Raw genomic sequence first — 18,852 nt, forward strand, 5'->3', positions numbered from 1 at the left:
CATGGTGGAGGGAGCCTCTAAACAGCCCAGTTTGGGCAAATTCATGGTGGAGGGAGCCTCTAACCAGCCCACTTTGGACCAATTAATGGTGGAGGGAGCCTCTAAACAGCCAAGTTTTGGGAAATTCATGGTGGAGGGAGCCTCTAACCAGCCCAGTTTGGACCAATTCATGGTGGAGGGAGCCTCTAACCAGCCCAGTTTGGACCAATTCATGGTGGAGGGAGCCTCTAAACAGCCCAGTTTGGGCAAATTCATGGTGGAGGGAGCCTCTAAAAAACCCAGTTTGGACCAATTCATGGTGGAGGGAGCCTCTAATTAGCCCAGTTTGGACCAATTAATTGTGGAGGGAGCCTCTAACCAGCCCAGTTTGGACCAATTAATGGTGGAGGGAGCCTCTAACCACCCCAGTTTGGGCAAATTTATGGTGGAGGGAGCCTCTAACCAGCCCAGTTTGGACCAATTAATGGTGGAGGGAGCCTCTAAACAGCCAAGTTTTGGGAAATTCATGGTGGAGGGAGCCTCTAACCAGCCCAGTTTGGACCAATTCATGGTGGAGGGAGCCTCTAAACAGCCCAGTTTGGGCAAATTCATGGTGGAGGGAGCCTCTAACCAGCCAAGTTTGGACCAATTCATGGTGAAGGGAGCCTCTAAAAACCCGTTTGGACCAATTCATGGTGGAGGGAGCCTCTAACCAGCCCAGTTTGGGCAAATTCATGGTGGAGGGAGCCTCTAAACAGCCCAGTTTGGGCAAATTCATGGTGGAGGGAGCCTCTAACCAGCCCAGTTTGGACCAATTCATGGTGGAGGGAGCCTCTAACCAGCCCAGTTTGGGCAAATTCATGGTGGAGGGAGCCTCTAAACAGCCCAGTTTGGGCAAATTCATGGTGGAGGGAGCCTCTAACCAGCCCAGTTTGGACCAATTAATGGTGGAGGGAGCCTCTAACCAGCCCAGTTTGGGCAAATTCATGGTGGAGGGAGCCTCTAAACAGCCCAGTTTGGGCAAATTCATGGTGGAGGGAGCCTCTAACCAGCCCAGTTTGGACCAATTCATGGTGGAGGGAGCCTCTAACCAGCCCAGTTTGGGCAAATTCATGGTGGAGGGAGCCTCTAAACAGCCCAGTTTGGGCAAATTCATGGTGGAGGGAGCCTCTAACCAGCCCAGTTTGGACCAATTAATGGTGGAGGGAGCCTCTAAACAGCCAAGTTTTGGGAAATTCATGGTGGAGGGAGCCTCTAACCAGCCCAGTTTGGACCAATTCATGGTGGAGGGAGCCTCTAAACAGCCCAGTTTGGGCAAATTCATGGTGGAGGGAGCCTCTAAACAGCCAAGTTTGGACCAATTCATGGTGAAGGGAGCCTCTAAAAACCCGTTTGGACCAATTCATGGTGGAGGGAGCCTCTAACCAGCCCAGTTTGGGCAAATTCATGGTGGAGGGAGCCTCTAAACAGCCCAGTTTGGGCAAATTCATGGTGGAGGGAGCCTCTAACCAGCCCAGTTTGGACCAATTCATGGTGGAGGGAGCCTCTAACCAGCCCAGTTTGGGCAAATTCATGGTGGAGGGAGCCTCTAAACAGCCAAGTTTTGGGAAATTCATGGTGGAGGGAGCCTCTAACCAGCCCAGTTTGGACCAATTCATGGTGGAGGGAGCCTCTAACCAGCCCAGTTTGGACCAATTCATGGTGGAGGGAGCCTCTAAACAGCCCAGTTTGGGCAAATTCATGGTGGAGGGAGCCTCTAAAAAACCCAGTTTGGACCAATTCATGGTGGAGGGAGCCTCTAATTAGCCCAGTTTGGACCAATTAATTGTGGAGGGAGCCTCTAACCAGCCCAGTTTGGACCAATTAATGGTGGAGGGAGCCTCTAACCACCCCAGTTTGGGCAAATTCATGGTGGAGGGAGCCTCTAACCAGCCCAGTTTGGACCAATTAATGGTGGAGGGAGCCTCTAAACAGCCAAGTTTTGGGAAATTCATGGTGGAGGGAGCCTCTAACCAGCCCAGTTTGGACCAATTCATGGTGGAGGGAGCCTCTAAACAGCCCAGTTTGGGCAAATTCATGGTGGAGGGAGCCTCTAAAAAACCCAGTTTGGACCAATTCATGGTGGAGGGAGCCTCTAATTAGCCCAGTTTGGACCAATTAATTGTGGAGGGAGCCTCTAACCAGCCCAGTTTGGACCAATTCATGGTGGAGGGAGCCTCTAACCAGCCCAGTTTGGGCAAATTCATGGTGGAGGGAGCCTCTAAACAGCCCAGTTTGGGCAAATTCATGGTGGAGGGAGCCTCTAACCAGCCCAGTTTGGACCAATTAATGGTGGAGGGAGCCTCTAAACAGCCAAGTTTTGGGAAATTCATGGTGGAGGGAGCCTCTAACCAGCCCAGTTTGGACCAATTCATGGTGGAGGGAGCCTCTAAACAGCCCAGTTTGGGCAAATTCATGGTGGAGGGAGCCTCTAAACAGCCAAGTTTGGACCAATTCATGGTGAAGGGAGCCTCTAAAAACCCGTTTGGACCAATTCATGGTGGAGGGAGCCTCTAACCAGCCCAGTTTGGGCAAATTCATGGTGGAGGGAGCCTCTAAACAGCCCAGTTTGGGCAAATTCATGGTGGAGGGAGCCTCTAACCAGCCCAGTTTGGACCAATTCATGGTGGAGGGAGCCTCTAACCAGCCCAGTTTGGGCAAATTCATGGTGGAGGGAGCCTCTAAACAGCCCAGTTTGGGCAAATTCATGGTGGAGGGAGCCTCTAACCAGCCCAGTTTGGACCAATTAATGGTGGAGGGAGCCTCTAAACAGCCAAGTTTTGGGAAATTCATGGTGGAGGGAGCCTCTAACCAGCCCAGTTTGGACCAATTCATGGTGGAGGGAGCCTCTAACCAGCCCAGTTTGGACCAATTCATGGTGGAGGGAGCCTCTAAACAGCCCAGTTTGGGCAAATTCATGGTGGAGGGAGCCTCTAAAAAACCCAGTTTGGACCAATTCATGGTGGAGGGAGCCTCTAATTAGCCCAGTTTGGACCAATTAATTGTGGAGGGAGCCTCTAACCAGCCCAGTTTGGACCAATTAATGGTGGAGGGAGCCTCTAACCACCCCAGTTTGGGCAAATTCATGGTGGAGGGAGCCTCTAACCAGCCCAGTTTGGACCAATTAATGGTGGAGGGAGCCTCTAAACAGCCAAGTTTTGGGAAATTCATGGTGGAGGGAGCCTCTAACCAGCCCAGTTTGGACCAATTCATGGTGGAGGGAGCCTCTAAACAGCCCAGTTTGGGCAAATTCATGGTGGAGGGAGCCTCTAAAAAACCCAGTTTGGACCAATTCATGGTGGAGGGAGCCTCTAATTAGCCCAGTTTGGACCAATTAATTGTGGAGGGAGCCTCTAACCAGCCCAGTTTGGGCAAATTCATGGTGGAGGGAGCCTCTAACCAGCCCAGTTTGGACCAATTCATGGTGGAGGGAGCCTCTAACCAGCCCAGTTTGGACCAATTCATGGTGGAGGGAGCCTCTAAAAAACCCAGTTTGGACCAATTCATGGTGGAGGGAGCCTCTAAACAGCCCAGTTTGGGCAAATTCATGGTGGAAGGAGCCTCTAACCAGCAGAGTTGTGGGAAAGCAGGGTGGAGGGAGCCTCTAACCAGCAGAGTTGGTGGAAATCAGGGTGGAGGGAGCCTCTAACCAGCAGAGTTGGGGGAAATCATGTTGGAGGGAGCCTAGTATTAGCAGAATTGTGCAACGCTTATGGTGGATGAGTATGAGGATGCGGAGGAATTGGAGAGGTTGAGTACAGACATGGAGTTTCATGTTGGGGTGCTTTACACAGGTGGGCACAAAAATGAAGGCTCTATCCAGTGGTGGTTCATTTTTATCAAAGTGAGCCGGTCGGCACTCTCAGCTGACAGACGGGTGCGCTTGTCAGTGATGATGCCACCGGCTGCACTGAACACCCTCTCAGATAGGACGCTGGCGGCAGGACAGGACAGCACCTCCAAGGCATATAGGGCAAGTTCAAGCCACAGGTCCAACTTCGACACCCAATACGTGTAGGGCGCAGAGGGGTCGGAGAGGACAGGGCTGTGGTCGGAAAGGTATTCCCGCAACATGCGCCTATACTTCTCACGCCTGGTGACACTAGGACCCTCCGTGGCGGCACTTTGGCGAGGGGGTGCCATCAAGGTGTCCCAGACCTTAGACAGTGTGCCCCTCGTTTGTGTGGACCGGTGAGAACTTGGTTGCCTACTGGAGGAACTGCCCTCCCTGCCGCCAACGTCACATGCTGGAAACATCTCCATCATATTCTGCACCAATTGCCTGTGGCAAGCATTGATGCGATTGGCCCTCCCCTCTACCGGAATAAAAGACGAGATGTTGTTTTTATACCGGGGGTCAAGGATAGCAAAGATCCAGTACTGGTTGTCCTCCATGATTTTGACAATACGCTTGTCGGTTGTAAAGCACCCCAACATGAACTCAGCCATGTCTGCCACAGTGTTAGTTGGCATGACTCCTCTGGCCCCACCGGAAAGTTCAATCTCCATTTCCTCCTCATCCTCCATGTCTACCCATCCGCGCTGCAACAATGGGACGATTCGAAGTTGCCCGGAAGCCTCCTGTATCACCATCACATCATCGGACAACTCTTCTTCCTCCTCCTCCTCCTCCTCCATTAAACGCAGTGAAGCGGACAGATGTGTGGACCTACTCTCCAGCTGTGACGGATCGGATGCTATCCCTAACTCCTCTGTGTGATCTGAGTTATCCCTGATGTCAATCAGGGATTCTCTCAGAACACACAAGAGCGGGATTGTAAGGCTCACCATCGCATCCTCAGAGCTCACCCTCCTTGTGGACTCCTCAAAGACCCGTAGGATGTCACAAAGGTCTCTCATCCATGGCCACTCATGGATGTGAAACTGAGGCAGCTGACTTTGTGGCACCCTAGGGTTTTGTAGCTGGTATTCCATCAAAGGTCTCTGCTGCTCAACCACTCTATTCAACATCTGAAACGTTGAGTTCCAGCGTGTGGGGACGTCGCACAAAAGCCGGTGTTGTGGCACATGCAGGCGTTGCTGGAGAGATTTTAAGCTAGCAGCGGCTACTGTCGACTTGCGAAAGTGGGCGCACATGCGCCGCACTTTCACCAGTAGCTCTGGAACATTGGGGTAGCTCTTTAGGAAACGTTGCACCACTAGGTTGAAGACGTGGGCCAGGCATGGAACATGTTGGAGTCCGGCAAGCTCCAGAGCTGCTACCAGGTTCCGGCCGTTATCACAAACGACCATGCCTGGGCCCAGGTGCAGCGGCTCAAACCATATTGCCGTCTCATCGAGGAGGGCATCCCTCACCTCGGAGGCAGTGTGCTGTCTGTCCCCCAAGCTGATCAGCTTCAGCACAGCCTGCTGACGTCTACCAACGCCAGTGCTGCAACGTTTCCAACTCGTAGCTGGGGTCAATCTAACAGCGGAGGAGGAGGCGGTGGCGGAGGAGGAGGCGGTGGCGGAGGAGGAGGCGGTAGAGGAGGAGGAGGAGGGGGGTGTTCTTCTCGTGTCCCTGCCAGGAATGTTAGGCGGGGAGACGAGGTACACCGGGCCAGTTTGGGAAGCAGTCCCAGCCTCAACTACATTCACCCAGTGTGCCGTCAGTGAAATGTAGCGTCCCTGTCCGCATGCACTTGTCCACGCGTCGGTGGTCAAGTGGACCTTTGTGCAAAGCGCGGAACTAAGGGCCCGCCTGATGTTGAGTGACACGTGCTGGTGCAAGGCGGGGACGGCACACCGGGAGAAGTAGTGACGGCTAGGGACGGCATAGCGAGGTGCCGCAGTTGCCATCAGGTCCAGGAAGGCGGGAGTTTCAACAAGCCGGAACGCCAACATCTCCTGGGCCAGCAGTTTAGCGATGTTGGCGTTCAAGGCTTGCGCGTGTGGGTGGTTAGCAGTGTATTTCTGCCGCCGCTCCAATGTCTGAGAGATGGTGGGTTGTTGTAAAGAAACGCCTGATGGTGCCTTTGATGGTGCAGGAGAAGGAGATAAGACAGGACCAGGGGAGGATGAGGTAGAAGTCAACAAAGTGGCGGAGGCAGATGAAGTGGTGTCCTGGCTCGTCCTCTGGAGTGCATCGCCAGCACAGTCAGCAGTGGCAGTGGCAGAGGCAGAGGCAGTGGCAGTGGCGTGAACGGCAGGCGGCCTTTGTCCTGCCGTTGCTGCCTGCCACTGATTCCAGTGCTTGGATTCCAAATGACGGCGCATTGAAGTGGTGGACAGGTTGCTCTTCTCAGAGCCCCTAATCAATTTCGAGAGGCAAATTGTGCAGACAACACTATATCTGTCCTCGGCGCATTCCTTGAAAAAACTCCACACCTTCGAGAAACGTGCCCTCGAGGTGGGAGTTTTTCGGGGCTGGGTACGAACTGGAACATCTTGGGAGATTCCGGGTGTGGCCTGGCTTCGCCTAAGCTGCTGACCTCTGCCTCTGCCTCTAGCTACCCTTTTTGGTGCTGCACCTGCCTCAACATCCACACTACTTTCCCCGCTTGACATCCCCCCTGTCCAGGTCGGGTCAGTGTCCTCATCATCCACCACTTCCTCTTCCAACTCCTGTCTCATCTCCTCCTCCCGCACAATGCGCCGGTCAACTGGATGCCCTGACGGCAACTGCGTCACATCATCGTCGATGAGGGTGGGTTGCTGGTCATCCACCACCAAATCGAATGGAGATGGAGGAGACTCTAGTGTTTGAGCATCTGGACACAGATGCTCCTCTGTTAGGTTCGTGGAATCGTGACGTGGAGAGGCAGGTTGAGGGACAATGAAAGGAGCGGAGAACAGCTCTGGGGAGCAGGGACAGTTTGGGTTATTGTTCTGTAAAGCTTCGGAATTTTGGGAGGAAGGAAGACAAGACTGTTGGGTAATAGGAGGAGAGGAGGCAGAGTCTGACTGGCTGCTGGACAATGTGCTGTAAGCGTTCTCTGACAGCCATTGCAAGACCTGTTCCTGGTTCTCGGGCCTACTAAGGTTTGTACCCTGCAGTTTAGTTAATGTGGCAAGCAACCCTGGCACTGTGGAGTGGCGCAATGCTTGCTGCCCCACAGGAGTAGGCACGGGACGCCCTGTGGCTTCACTGCTACCTTGCTCCCCAGAACCATTCCCCCGACCTCGCCCACGGCCTCGTCCACGTCCCTTTCCGGGAGCCTTGCGCATTTTGAATTCCTAGTTAGAAATTGGCACTGTATACCAGTAGTAAAAATTGTGGGTGCACGTAACCCCAATATATTCTTTGAATTCCCAGTCAGAAACTGGCACTATATGGCAGTAGCAAGAAATGAGGGTATTTGTATTCCCAATATACTCTTTGAATTCCCAGTCAGACAATGGCACTGTATACCAGTAGTAAAAATTGTGGGTGCACGTAACCCCAATATATTCTTTGAATTCCCAGTCAGAAACTGGCACTATATGGCAGTAGCAAGAAATGAGGGTATTTGTATTCCCAATATACTCTTTGAATTCCCAGTCAGACAATGGCACTGTATACCAGTAGTAAAAATTGTGGGTGCACGTAACCCCAATATATTCTTTGAATTCCCAGTCAGAAACTGGCACTATATGGCAGTAGCAAGAAATGAGGGTATTTGTATTCCCAATATACTCTTTGAATTCCCAGTCAGACAATGGCACTGTATACCAGTAGTAAAAATTGTGGGTGCACGTAACCCCAATATATTCTTTGAATTCCCAGTCAGAAACTGGCACTATATGGCAGTAGCAAGAAATGAGGGTATTTGTATTCCCAATATACTCTTTGAATTCCCAGTCAGACAATGGCACTGTATACCAGTAGTAAAAATTGTGGGTGCACGTAACCCCAATATATTCTTTGAATTCCCAGTCAGAAACTGGCACTATATGGCAGTAGCAAGAAATGAGGGTATTTGTATTCCCAATATACTCTTTGAATTCCCAGTCAGACAATGGCACTGTATACCAGTAGTAAAAATTGTGGGTGCACGTAACCCCAATATATTCTTTGAATTCCCAGTCAGAAACTGGCACTATATGGCAGTAGCAAGAAATGAGGGTATTTGTATTCCCAATATACTCTTTGAATTCCCAGTCAGACAATGGCACTGTATACCAGTAGTAAAAATTGTGGGTGCACGTAACCCCAATATATTCTTTGAATTCCCAGTCAGAAACTGGCACTATATGGCAGTAGCAAGAAATGAGGGTATTTGTATTCCCAATATACTCTTTGAATTCCCAGTCAGACAATGGCACTGTATACCAGTAGTAAAAATTGTGGGTGCACGTAACCCCAATATATTCTTTGAATTCCCAGTCAGAAACTGGCACTATATGGCAGTAGCAAGAAATGAGGGTATTTGTATTCCCAATATACTCTTTGAATTCCCAGTCAGACAATGGCACTGTATACCAGTAGTAAAAATTGTGGGTGCACGTAACCCCAATATATTCTTTGAATTCCCAGTCAGAAACTGGCACTATATGGCAGTAGCAAGAAATGAGGGTATTTGTATTCCCAATATACTCTTTGAATTCCCAGTCAGACAATGGCACTGTATACCAGTAGTAAAAATTGTGGGTGCACGTAACCCCAATATATTCTTTGAATTCCCAGTCAGAAACTGGCACTATATGGCAGTAGCAAGAAATGAGGGTATTTGTATTCCCAATATACTCTTTGAATTCCCAGTCAGACAATGGCACTGTATACCAGTAGTAAAAATTGTGGGTGCACGTAACCCCAATATATTCTTTGAATTCCCAGTCAGAAACTGGCACTATATGGCAGTAGCAAGAAATGAGGGTATTTGTATTCCCAATATACTCTTTGAATTCCCAGTCAGACAATGGCACTGTATACCAGTAGTAAAAATTGTGGGTGCACGTAACCCCAATATATTCTTTGAATTCCCAGTCAGAAACTGGCACTATATGGCAGTAGCAAGAAATGAGGGTATTTGTATTCCCAATATACTCTTTGAATTCCCAGTCAGACAATGGCACTGTATACCAGTAGTAAAAATTGTGGGTGCACGTAACCCCAATATATTCTTTGAATTCCCAGTCAGAAACTGGCACTATATGGCAGTAGCAAGAAATGAGGGTATTTGTATTCCCAATATACTCTTTGAATTCCCAGTCAGACAATGGCACTGTATACCAGTAGTAAAAATTGTGGGTGCACGTAACCCCAATATATTCTTTGAATTACCAGTCAGAAACTGGCACTATATGGCAGTAGCAAGAAATGAGGGTATTTATAACCCCAATATATTCTTTGAATTCCCAGTCAGACAATGGCACTGTATACCAGTAGTAAAAATTGTGGGTGCACGTAACCCCAATATATTCTTTGAATTCCCAGTCAGAAACTGGCACTATATGGCAGTAGCAAGAAATGAGGGTATTTGTATTCCCAATATACTCTTTGAATTCCCAGTCAGACAATGGCACTGTATACCAGTAGTAAAAATTGTGGGTGCACGTAACCCCAATATATTCTTTGAATTCCCAGTCAGAAACTGGCACTATATGGCAGTAGCAAGAAATGAGGGTATTTGTATTCCCAATATACTCTTTGAATTCCCAGTCAGACAATGGCACTGTATACCAGTAGTAAAAATTGTGGGTGCACGTAACCCCAATATATTCTTTGAATTCCCAGTCAGAAACTGGCACTATATGGCAGTAGCAAGAAATGAGGGTATTTGTATTCCCAATATACTCTTTGAATTCCCAGTCAGACAATGGCACTGTATACCAGTAGTAAAAATTGTGGGTGCACGTAACCCCAATATATTCTTTGAATTCCCAGTCAGAAACTGGCACTATATGGCAGTAGCAAGAAATGAGGGTATTTGTATTCCCAATATACTCTTTGAATTCCCAGTCAGACAATGGCACTGTATACCAGTAGTAAAAATTGTGGGTGCACGTAACCCCAATATATTCTTTGAATTCCCAGTCAGACAATGGCACTGTATACCAGTAGTAAAAATTGTGGGTGCACGTAACCCCAATATATTCTTTGAATTACCAGTCAGAAACTGGCACTATATGGCAGTAGCAAGAAATGAGGGTATTTATAACCCCAATATATTCTTTGAATTCCCAGTCAGACAATGGCACTGTATACCAGTAGTAAAAATTGTGGGTGCACGTAACCCCAATATATTCTTTGAATTCCCAGTCAGAAACTGGCACTATATGGCAGTAGCAAGAAATGAGGGTATTTGTATTCCCAATATACTCTTTGAATTCCCAGTCAGACAATGGCACTGTATACCAGTAGTAAAAATTGTGGGTGCACGTAACCCCAATATATTCTTTGAATTCCCAGTCAGACACTGGCACTATATGGCAGTAGCAAGAAATGAGGGTATTTGTATTCCCAATATATTCTTTGAATTCCCAGTCAGACAATGGCACTGTATACCAGTAGTAAAAATTGTGGGTGCACGTAACCCCAATATATTCTTTGAATTACCAGTCAGAAACTGGCACTATATGGCAGTAGCAAGAAATGAGGGTATTTGTATTCCCAATATATTCTTTGAATTCCCAGTCAGACAATGGCACTGTATACCAGTAGTAAAAATTGTGGGTGTATATAGCCCCAATTCTATTGCTAGGGGACTTGCAGGGTATTTCTGGGGTGAAGGTGGGGGGGCACACCGTTGGAACGGGTATCGGGGTATATATCGGGTATACGGGAATACACTGACAGTGTATTCCATTCAGGATCCTGGGAAAGCTGGGTTGCGGCGATTGAGCCCGTCAGTGCCACGTTACACTGACAAGCTTCTCCCTGGAATTTAGCTCTTACAAGAGCTGTTGGTTGTCTTCTCCTTCCTATCCTAGCCTGTCCCTGCCTACCCAGAATCTAAGCCCTAGCTAGCTGGACGGAAACCTCCGTCCTCGGTGAATTGCAAGCTCAGAATGACGCGAAGCTGGGCGTCGCTGTTCTTTTAAATTAGAGGTCACATGTTTTCGGCAGCCAATGGGTTTTGCCTACTTTTTTCAACGTCACCGGTGTCGTAGTTCCTGTCCCACCTACCCTGCGCTGTTATTGGAGCAAAAAAGGCGCCAGGGAAGGTGGGAGGGGAATCGAGTAATGGCGCACTTTACCACGCGGTGTTCGATTCGATTCGAACATGCCGAACAGCCTAATATCCGATCGAACATGAGTTCGATAGAACACTGTTCGCTCATCTCTAGTAATAACCATTCCGACATGGCGTTCCGGTTTACACCAGGCATATTTCTACATACTGTGGTTAACACTGAGTAAGTCTCTTACAAGGAGCAGATTACCGCAAAACAAATGAATTAATTCACTGTCTCATTTAGACAAATGTAATTGGAAAATGTAGTGCGCTAGTGGGGTTTGCTTTTTCTTGTCATTGTTATGTACGGTTAGGCTGAATAGTTTTGTACTCAACAATAACTCACTATAATGACATCTTCAACAATTAAAATCACATACACTGTAACCGCGCTTGTCAAAATACTGCAGAAAAACGGAAGAAATAGTAACCTGTGGCTACAGGACGATACAGGAGAATAGCTGTATCTAACACTGACTAAGCTTAAAGGGAAAGTCATGGGATATATATATATATATATATATATATATATATATTAGAAATTGGCATTATCCTGTTGATAGGTTACTATTAGAGATGAGCGACTAGTACTCGATCGAGTAGGTATTCAATTGAATACTACGGTATTCGAAATACTCGTACTCGATCGAGTACCACTCACTGTTCGAATGTAAAAGTTCGATGCAGAACCAGCATTGATTGGCCGAATGCTATACAGTCGGCCAATCAACGCTGGTTCTTCTCCTACCTTTAGAAGTCTTCTCCGTGCAGCTTCCCTGCGGCGTCTTCCGGCTCTGAATTCACTCTGCCAGGCATTGGGCCTGGGAAGAGCCAACTGCGCATGCCCACTTGTAGTGCGGACATGCGCAGTCGGCTCTGCCCAGGCCCGATGCCTGGCAGAGTGAATTCAGAGCCGGAAGATGCCGAGGGGACGCAGTACGGAGAAGACTTCTCGGAGGATCCAGCCCGACCCTCACTCGTGGACTTGGTAAGTATAATTTGATTGAACGTTGCCTACCCCTGAAACGAGCATTTTCCCCCCATAGACTATAATAGGGTTCGATATTCGATTCGAGTAGTCGAATATTGAGGAGCTACTCGAAACGAATATCGAACCTCCAACATTTTACTGTTCACTCATCTCTAGTTACTATGCATCTAATATGCAAATAACAATGCATATGCAATATGCTGAACCTTGAGACGGATATAGGGTTGAGCGATCGGAAAAGATCAGATCCCGATCGGCAATCGAGCAAATTTCACGATCGGGATCGGCTGGAAAATTATCGGAAATCAGATTTTAAAATCGATCCTGAAATCTCAAGATCGGCTCAACCCTAGACGAATATGATTATCTATTCTATTTCCATGTTAAATGCTATAAAATATATTGCAGGCTACAACACCATACATTGCATTAGCAAGGAAGTTATAAGACAATCTCTGGTATCTGTAACATAAAATGCGTCGGATTGTTTTCTACAGCAGACATTTCAGTGCTTTCCTCCCCGTGAATACTGTCATGTATTTGTCAGAAAACAGAAGTCCTTGCCACGACTTGACCACTGGGTGTCGCTCTTTCACTGGCGGCTGCACATGACATTGAATTCTCCAGGAGCCAGACAAGCCGCACCGCAAGCTGTAACTCGCAGCTCCCACTCTTTAATAAAACATAAATATGCAGAGAGATGAAATTCCCCTTGAAGAATATGTAATCCTCATGCATACAGTGTTCCATAAAGACACACAGAGTAATACTGATTCCAGTCTTGGCCTATTAATATTCAGCTTCCAAATGTTTGTTACTTTGTTTTCAGGACATTAAAAGAGACTGGATTATACAGACATCGCCACAAACCAGTGAAGGCTTTATCCGGTGGGATGAGAAGGAAACTGTCCATATGTATAGCTCTGATAGGTGGCTCCAAGGTGGTCATTCTAGATGAACCCACCACTGGGGTGGACCCCTGTTCAAGGCGAGGCATCTGGGAAGTCATTTCCAAAAATAAAAAAGGTAAGGGCTAATAGAGAAGCGCAATTGTTTTCAAGATGGTGAAGTAAACCCGGGCAGGAGACTGTCCTAGGAATATAATCCCCAAATCTGTTTTAGGCTAAGATCTCCTCTGCAGACTTTCTGCTACCATTACACCGATAGGGAAACCGCCAGCATTTACGTAGATGCAATTGACATGCTTCAATTTACAAAAATGCAATGGTTTTGGAAACCGTAGCGAGTTTGCTGCCAATATTTTTCTGCAATGTGGATTAGTCAGAATCCCATCCTGTAAGATGTTCCATTTTATGCCATGGCGTTTCAGCTGTGGCAAAATCGTAGCGTTTAGGCTATGCGGGACCCCGGCCTAAATCTGGAATAATAAGCAAGTACAATACTTTCAGAAGAAGGGGGCTGACATTATTTCTGGTGGCATTAACTCATAAATGGGGTTGAGCCGATCTTGAGATTTCAGGTTCGATCTTAAAATCTGATTTCCGATCATTTTCCTGCCAATCCCGATCATGAAATTTGCTCGATCGCCGATCAGCATCTGATCTTTCCCGATCCCGATCGTTCAAGCCTACTCATAAAAGATGAGATTTTACATTTTCGATTGTTAAATTGTCCATAAATTGGAAAATCTTACATATAGTAGGGTTGAGCCGATCTTTCTCGATCATTTTTTCTGATCATTTTCCAACCGGTCCCGATCGCGATTGTGAAATTTGCTCGATTGCCAATCGGGATCCGATCTATCCCGATCGCTCAACCCTAACATATAGGCAATACTTCGCCAATCCTTATATCACCTTCCTATTAGAAAATAGTAGGGACTCGGACAAGATAGATACCAGCAAATAACAGTGCGGGAAGAGTACAAGCTAAAATAATAGAAATATACCAATGACCCTGAAGGAGAACTGGGTTTACAACTTTCTTCTCGTACCTACCATCTACAAGTCTCTGTTTCCTGCTGTCTGTTGTGTCCTGTTATCCTCGTCACAGTGACAAGTAACAAGACACCGTTACAGTAACCTTCGGCTCACTCCATGTTAGTCACAGATCTAGGAGCTTTGTTTCACGCTGAGCATTTTTTGTTACAAAACTATCAGTATATAAGAGACAGAAGCTGAGCTCTGATATATAAGTTTATTGGACTGGCATCAGGATGCTGCCCGGACTCCTAGTAGAGACAGTGAGAGTCCTGATGACTCCGCCCACACACAGCCTGCATAATTCGTGTGTATAGCAAAGACTGTCAATCATCCTGTGTGGGCGGAGCCATCAGGACTCTCACTGTCTCTCCCAGGAGTCCTATCAGGATTTAGGCTGAGGCCCCACATTGCGGAAACGTTGCTTTTTTTGTTGTAGATTTCGATGTGGTTTCTGGAGCCAAAGTCAGGAGTGGCTACAAAAGGAATGGGAAGTATAAAAGAAGTTCTTATACTTCTTCTTTCCATTCCTGGCTTTGGCTCAAAAAAATGCAACAAAAAAAGCAGCTTTTCCGCAACGTTTGGCCTCAGCCTTACTCTTCTTATTACTCAGAAATCCTACTCCAGATCATATAATACTTTACATCCCAGAGCTCAGTTTTTCTCTCTCTACACCACATCCCCATCTTGGTAAATCACTGATGTTACGGGAAAAACGACATGTTGGGTGGGACTTAAAGGAACTGCAATGCAGTACCGATCTACACTGTTTCCGTAAGTCCCATAGAGCTGAAAAGGAGCTTTGGAAACAGCACAGCTCTTATTTACCTCTATAGGAATTGCAGAAACAGCATAGGCCAGCACTGTGTCTGCAGGAATGGGAATAACCCTGTAAGCTTTGCATCCATATCTGCGATACGTCTCCGCACAAGATTAACATATTTTACTTTCTATTTCTGGTTCCATGTTATTTCAGACAAAACAATCATCTTGTCTACTCACCACTTGGATGAGGCGGAAGTGCTGAGTGATCGCATTGCTTTCCTTGAGAGGGGAGGCCTGAAGTGCTGTGGTACACCAAGGTTCCTCAAAGAGAGATTTGGAAGTGGATATCATCTTACTCTTACCAAAAAGGTAAGTTCTTATGAATCTGGAAAATCAGATTAGATGATACAGTATTGGTATTGGAATACAGTTCATCCTACCATTAGTAAGCCGCCATTAATAGCAATGATGGCAGCCCCGGATTCACATCAGAAGAGCATGTAAGCACAGACTGCCTCAAGGTGGGCCTACACATTACATGAATATCAGCCACACCTAACAATTTTGACAGGACTTGACATCCATGTACAGTATTTAGGAATATCCTGACTCGCCGCCAACTCAAATGAGATCCCTGTTTTGTCAAAGGAGAAAGGAGTCTGACAGTGGCTTCTTTCCCTCTCCCCATTCAGAACCCCAAGCCAAGTGGACATGTGTATTGGGGGGTCAGAAGAAACAGCAGAACGATCCTTTAGCTGACTCAAGGCTGTCTATGGTGTATGGCCATCTTTGGATAGCACATTATATGATATACAGCATTATAACATGTCTCAATTCTTACATATGAAATAGAATAATACGGGGCTCTGCTCATAGCATCTTACCCCTTCACCTCTTGTCACTGACAATCACTGTGATCAACCAGTTAACATATTAAAAACATATATGTCATTTTCATAGGGATACCTAATGTTCAGTTTAGCCATACGAAGATTTTCCTATCAGCCGGATCCTTTCCCCACCATTCCTCCGTAAGGGTGCCCATAGGCACTGACCTACTGTGCCTGTATGTAAATCCAACCCCACTACTGACATACAAGCCCAATATATCCTACACTGTAGATTCCCCTAGCTAGGGTAAACCTTTAGGGCCCCTTCACACGGTTTAGCCCTCAGCTCATTCCAAGCCGTATACACGAGCGCTTCTAAACACTTCCCATTCACTTCAATGGGAGCGCGCGTAAAGCCGGCTTTACGAGCGCTTCCATTGAAGTGAATGGGAAGTGTTTAGAAGCGCTCGCGTATACGGCTTGGAATGAGCCGAGCACTTACGCCGTGTGAAGGGGCCCTTACTTCTCTTGCATTCTGCTATTAGGCTTTGTTCCATTAGGTTCCCATCGCTTGTAACATTAGGATAGGTTACTTGTCTACTCCGCCATCCTAATGGAAACCCAGAAATAAAAAAGCCATGATAGATCAATTGGATCCTTTAGGATCATCCCTACACATCATGGAAGCCAACATGGAAGTCACGTTGGTATATATTTCTAAGATACCTGTTTGGCATTGATACCAGCAGGGAGACATTGTCTAGTGCGATGCAGCTCCGTAAGAACAAATGTGATAACTAAGACACTTTCCGATGCCATTCATTATTCATTATTCCTTTATTCATGTGATTGCGGCTCATCAATTCAATACAAGTCCCGGCTGTCATTACAGCAAAGTGGCCCATACATATTAGTGAGACAATGTATAAATAAAATCAAATGAAGAGGTTTTCTATGGAAAACATTACATCTACAAAAGAGTTAACAGCGATGCGTTTCGGCCGTCTTCTTCCCCCCAACTCAGCCCTAACTCTGAGAACAAAAGTTACCAAACAAAATTAATTCTTCTCTGGTCTTAAAATACCGGGACTGAAGCATCTTATTGGGTTGACCTCAACTGTGAACCAGCTTATCGACTCCAGAAGTTCTCATTCACAATCCAGACATGGCTTGATCACAAGGCCATGAAATAAAAGCAAAGGCAGAATAATGATGCATCGTGCATGCATAAAACTATGATAAGTGGGCGCCAGGACAAGTAGCAGATTCCGACGTTACTTTCATAGCCCCGTCCGCCTAGGCATAAAAGAACTTTGTGATTGAATGCAAAGACCATATATTAATGAAGGCACTGGAGATATACAAGGCCAAACAATTAGACACAGACATGCTGCTCTTTTTCCATGGAAACCCGACAACTGAGAGTTGAAAACTGTACGCTAAATGCAAGGGTTTTGCAAACCAATTAATAATCTCATTTGTATCCATTCTGCACTTCTCTGCTATCGGAATGACCTTGAATAAACAGACCAAAGTCTTTAAATGTCTCTGAAAGTTAAAGACATTGTTTTTATGTCACATCTACATAAAGCTATGGAAAGGTGTTTATCGATAGCATTAACATTACAGGTAGTCGGTAACGATACCTAAGGGCACAGGGAGCGGTGGAGGATACATTCGTTTGCACTGATGTTGTGGCCATTACCACCAAGGATGTTATATCTTATGCCTTTACAGGTTTCCTGTTTGTATTCAAAGTCTTACAGACCATACATACTATACTAAGATTTCTGGAAAAAAACCCATGCAAATAAAATCTCCTTGGTGAATAAAGGAATACGTGCTCTAGCACCACCTTTTGGAAAGTAGTAATTTAGTGACATGACCTGGGGTTAAAGCCCAACCGGAATATCTCCTCCAAAAGGAAAGCTATTTCAGGCACATTGCAGGGGTCCCATGTACCGGAAATTAAACCTACACTCAGTGGTGTAACTAAAGTCCGGGGCCCGCTACCTCATCCCTACAGTGAATTCTCGATAGTGATGGTGACGGGTGCTAAGGAGTATAATCCACCTTAGTGTGGTTAGGTGGATCTGGGGGTCTCCTTGGCTTATGGGTCAGATGGAAGCTGCAATCTCAATACTGATGCCAGTGCTTATGGGCACCCTAAGGATCCTGGGCCCCAATGCAAATGCACCTCCTGCACCTCCTCAGGTTATGCTCTTGCCTAAGCCAGTCTAAAACCTGGAGTAGGTTTCAGCAATAGCTTGCGCCAATATAATAAATCTGGCAAGCCAAGGCGTCTCCATCATCTGTACAAACGTTTTTGAAAAGGGGTGAACAGGGCATAGAATGGGAAAACACTGGCCCGATTTATTCTGCCTCGGACACCAGTCTGGTATACAAGGTATGAAAAGTTGCAATTTTTTTATTTCATGTGCCTGGGTTTTTTTTTTTTTTTTTTTTTAAATGTAGATTGTGAGCCCCTTATAGGGATTATAATGTACTTTTTAGAATGTGTCTTTGTAGAATAGGAGTAAATCCATGCAAACACGGGGAGAACATACAGACTCCTTACAGATGGTGTTCCTGGCGGGATTCGAACCCAGGAATCCAAGGTTGCAATGCTAACCACTGAGCCACCATGTTACCCCCTGGGTTTTTTTGTGCAAAAATAGCTCCTTGTCATGTTATGTATACCAGGCTAACACTGACACCCAGGGCATAATAAACTGGCTCCAGTGTCTTTAGAACTATAGATGGGTTTCATAGACGTTTCTATTGAAAACTCTCAATGTTTTGACTCCCCACACCAAAACCCTCTTTTAAGTGATACATACCTTAGTTGCTACAAAGTAACAAGATGGTCTGTACATTTAGAATTGATGTTGCAAGAAATAAAACAATCTATATTTTTTTACAGTTTCCAAATAAGAAGGATGAATCAATCTGCGACTCAGAACAAGTGACTGCTTTAATCCAATCACATATCCCAGAAGCTTCACTAAAGGAAGATGTTGGTGGAGAACTAGTGTATGTCCTTCCACCCTTCAGCGCAGAGATATCAGGTGCTTATCTTTCACTCCTCCGTGCTCTGGATACTAGCTTGGATGACCTCCATATTGGCTGCTATGGAATCTCAGACACCACCATAGAAGAGGTAAGCATATACAATATACAGTATTTATTCAATATGAATCTAAAAGACTTCA

The 18,852-nt window shown here is 46.4% G+C and overlaps 1 protein-coding gene across 1 annotated transcript in view; it reads left to right on the forward strand.

The window, feature by feature from the left end:
- Nucleotides 1-18,852, forward strand: part of ABCA12 (ATP binding cassette subfamily A member 12) — a gene marked incomplete at its 5' end in the record, with an annotated part of 74,885 nt that overhangs the window by 12,490 nt on the left and 43,543 nt on the right. The window contains 3 exons of the mRNA XM_075285395.1: nucleotides 12,935-13,131; nucleotides 15,022-15,179; nucleotides 18,564-18,800. Of these exons, the coding sequence (XP_075141496.1) occupies nucleotides 12,935-13,131; nucleotides 15,022-15,179; nucleotides 18,564-18,800 (592 nt within the window). The remainder of the gene's footprint in view (nucleotides 1-12,934; nucleotides 13,132-15,021; nucleotides 15,180-18,563; nucleotides 18,801-18,852) is intronic.

This window comes from Leptodactylus fuscus, chromosome 8, assembly GCF_031893055.1.
Source record: "Leptodactylus fuscus isolate aLepFus1 chromosome 8, aLepFus1.hap2, whole genome shotgun sequence".
Classification (NCBI taxonomy): Eukaryota; Metazoa; Chordata; class Amphibia; order Anura; family Leptodactylidae; genus Leptodactylus; species Leptodactylus fuscus.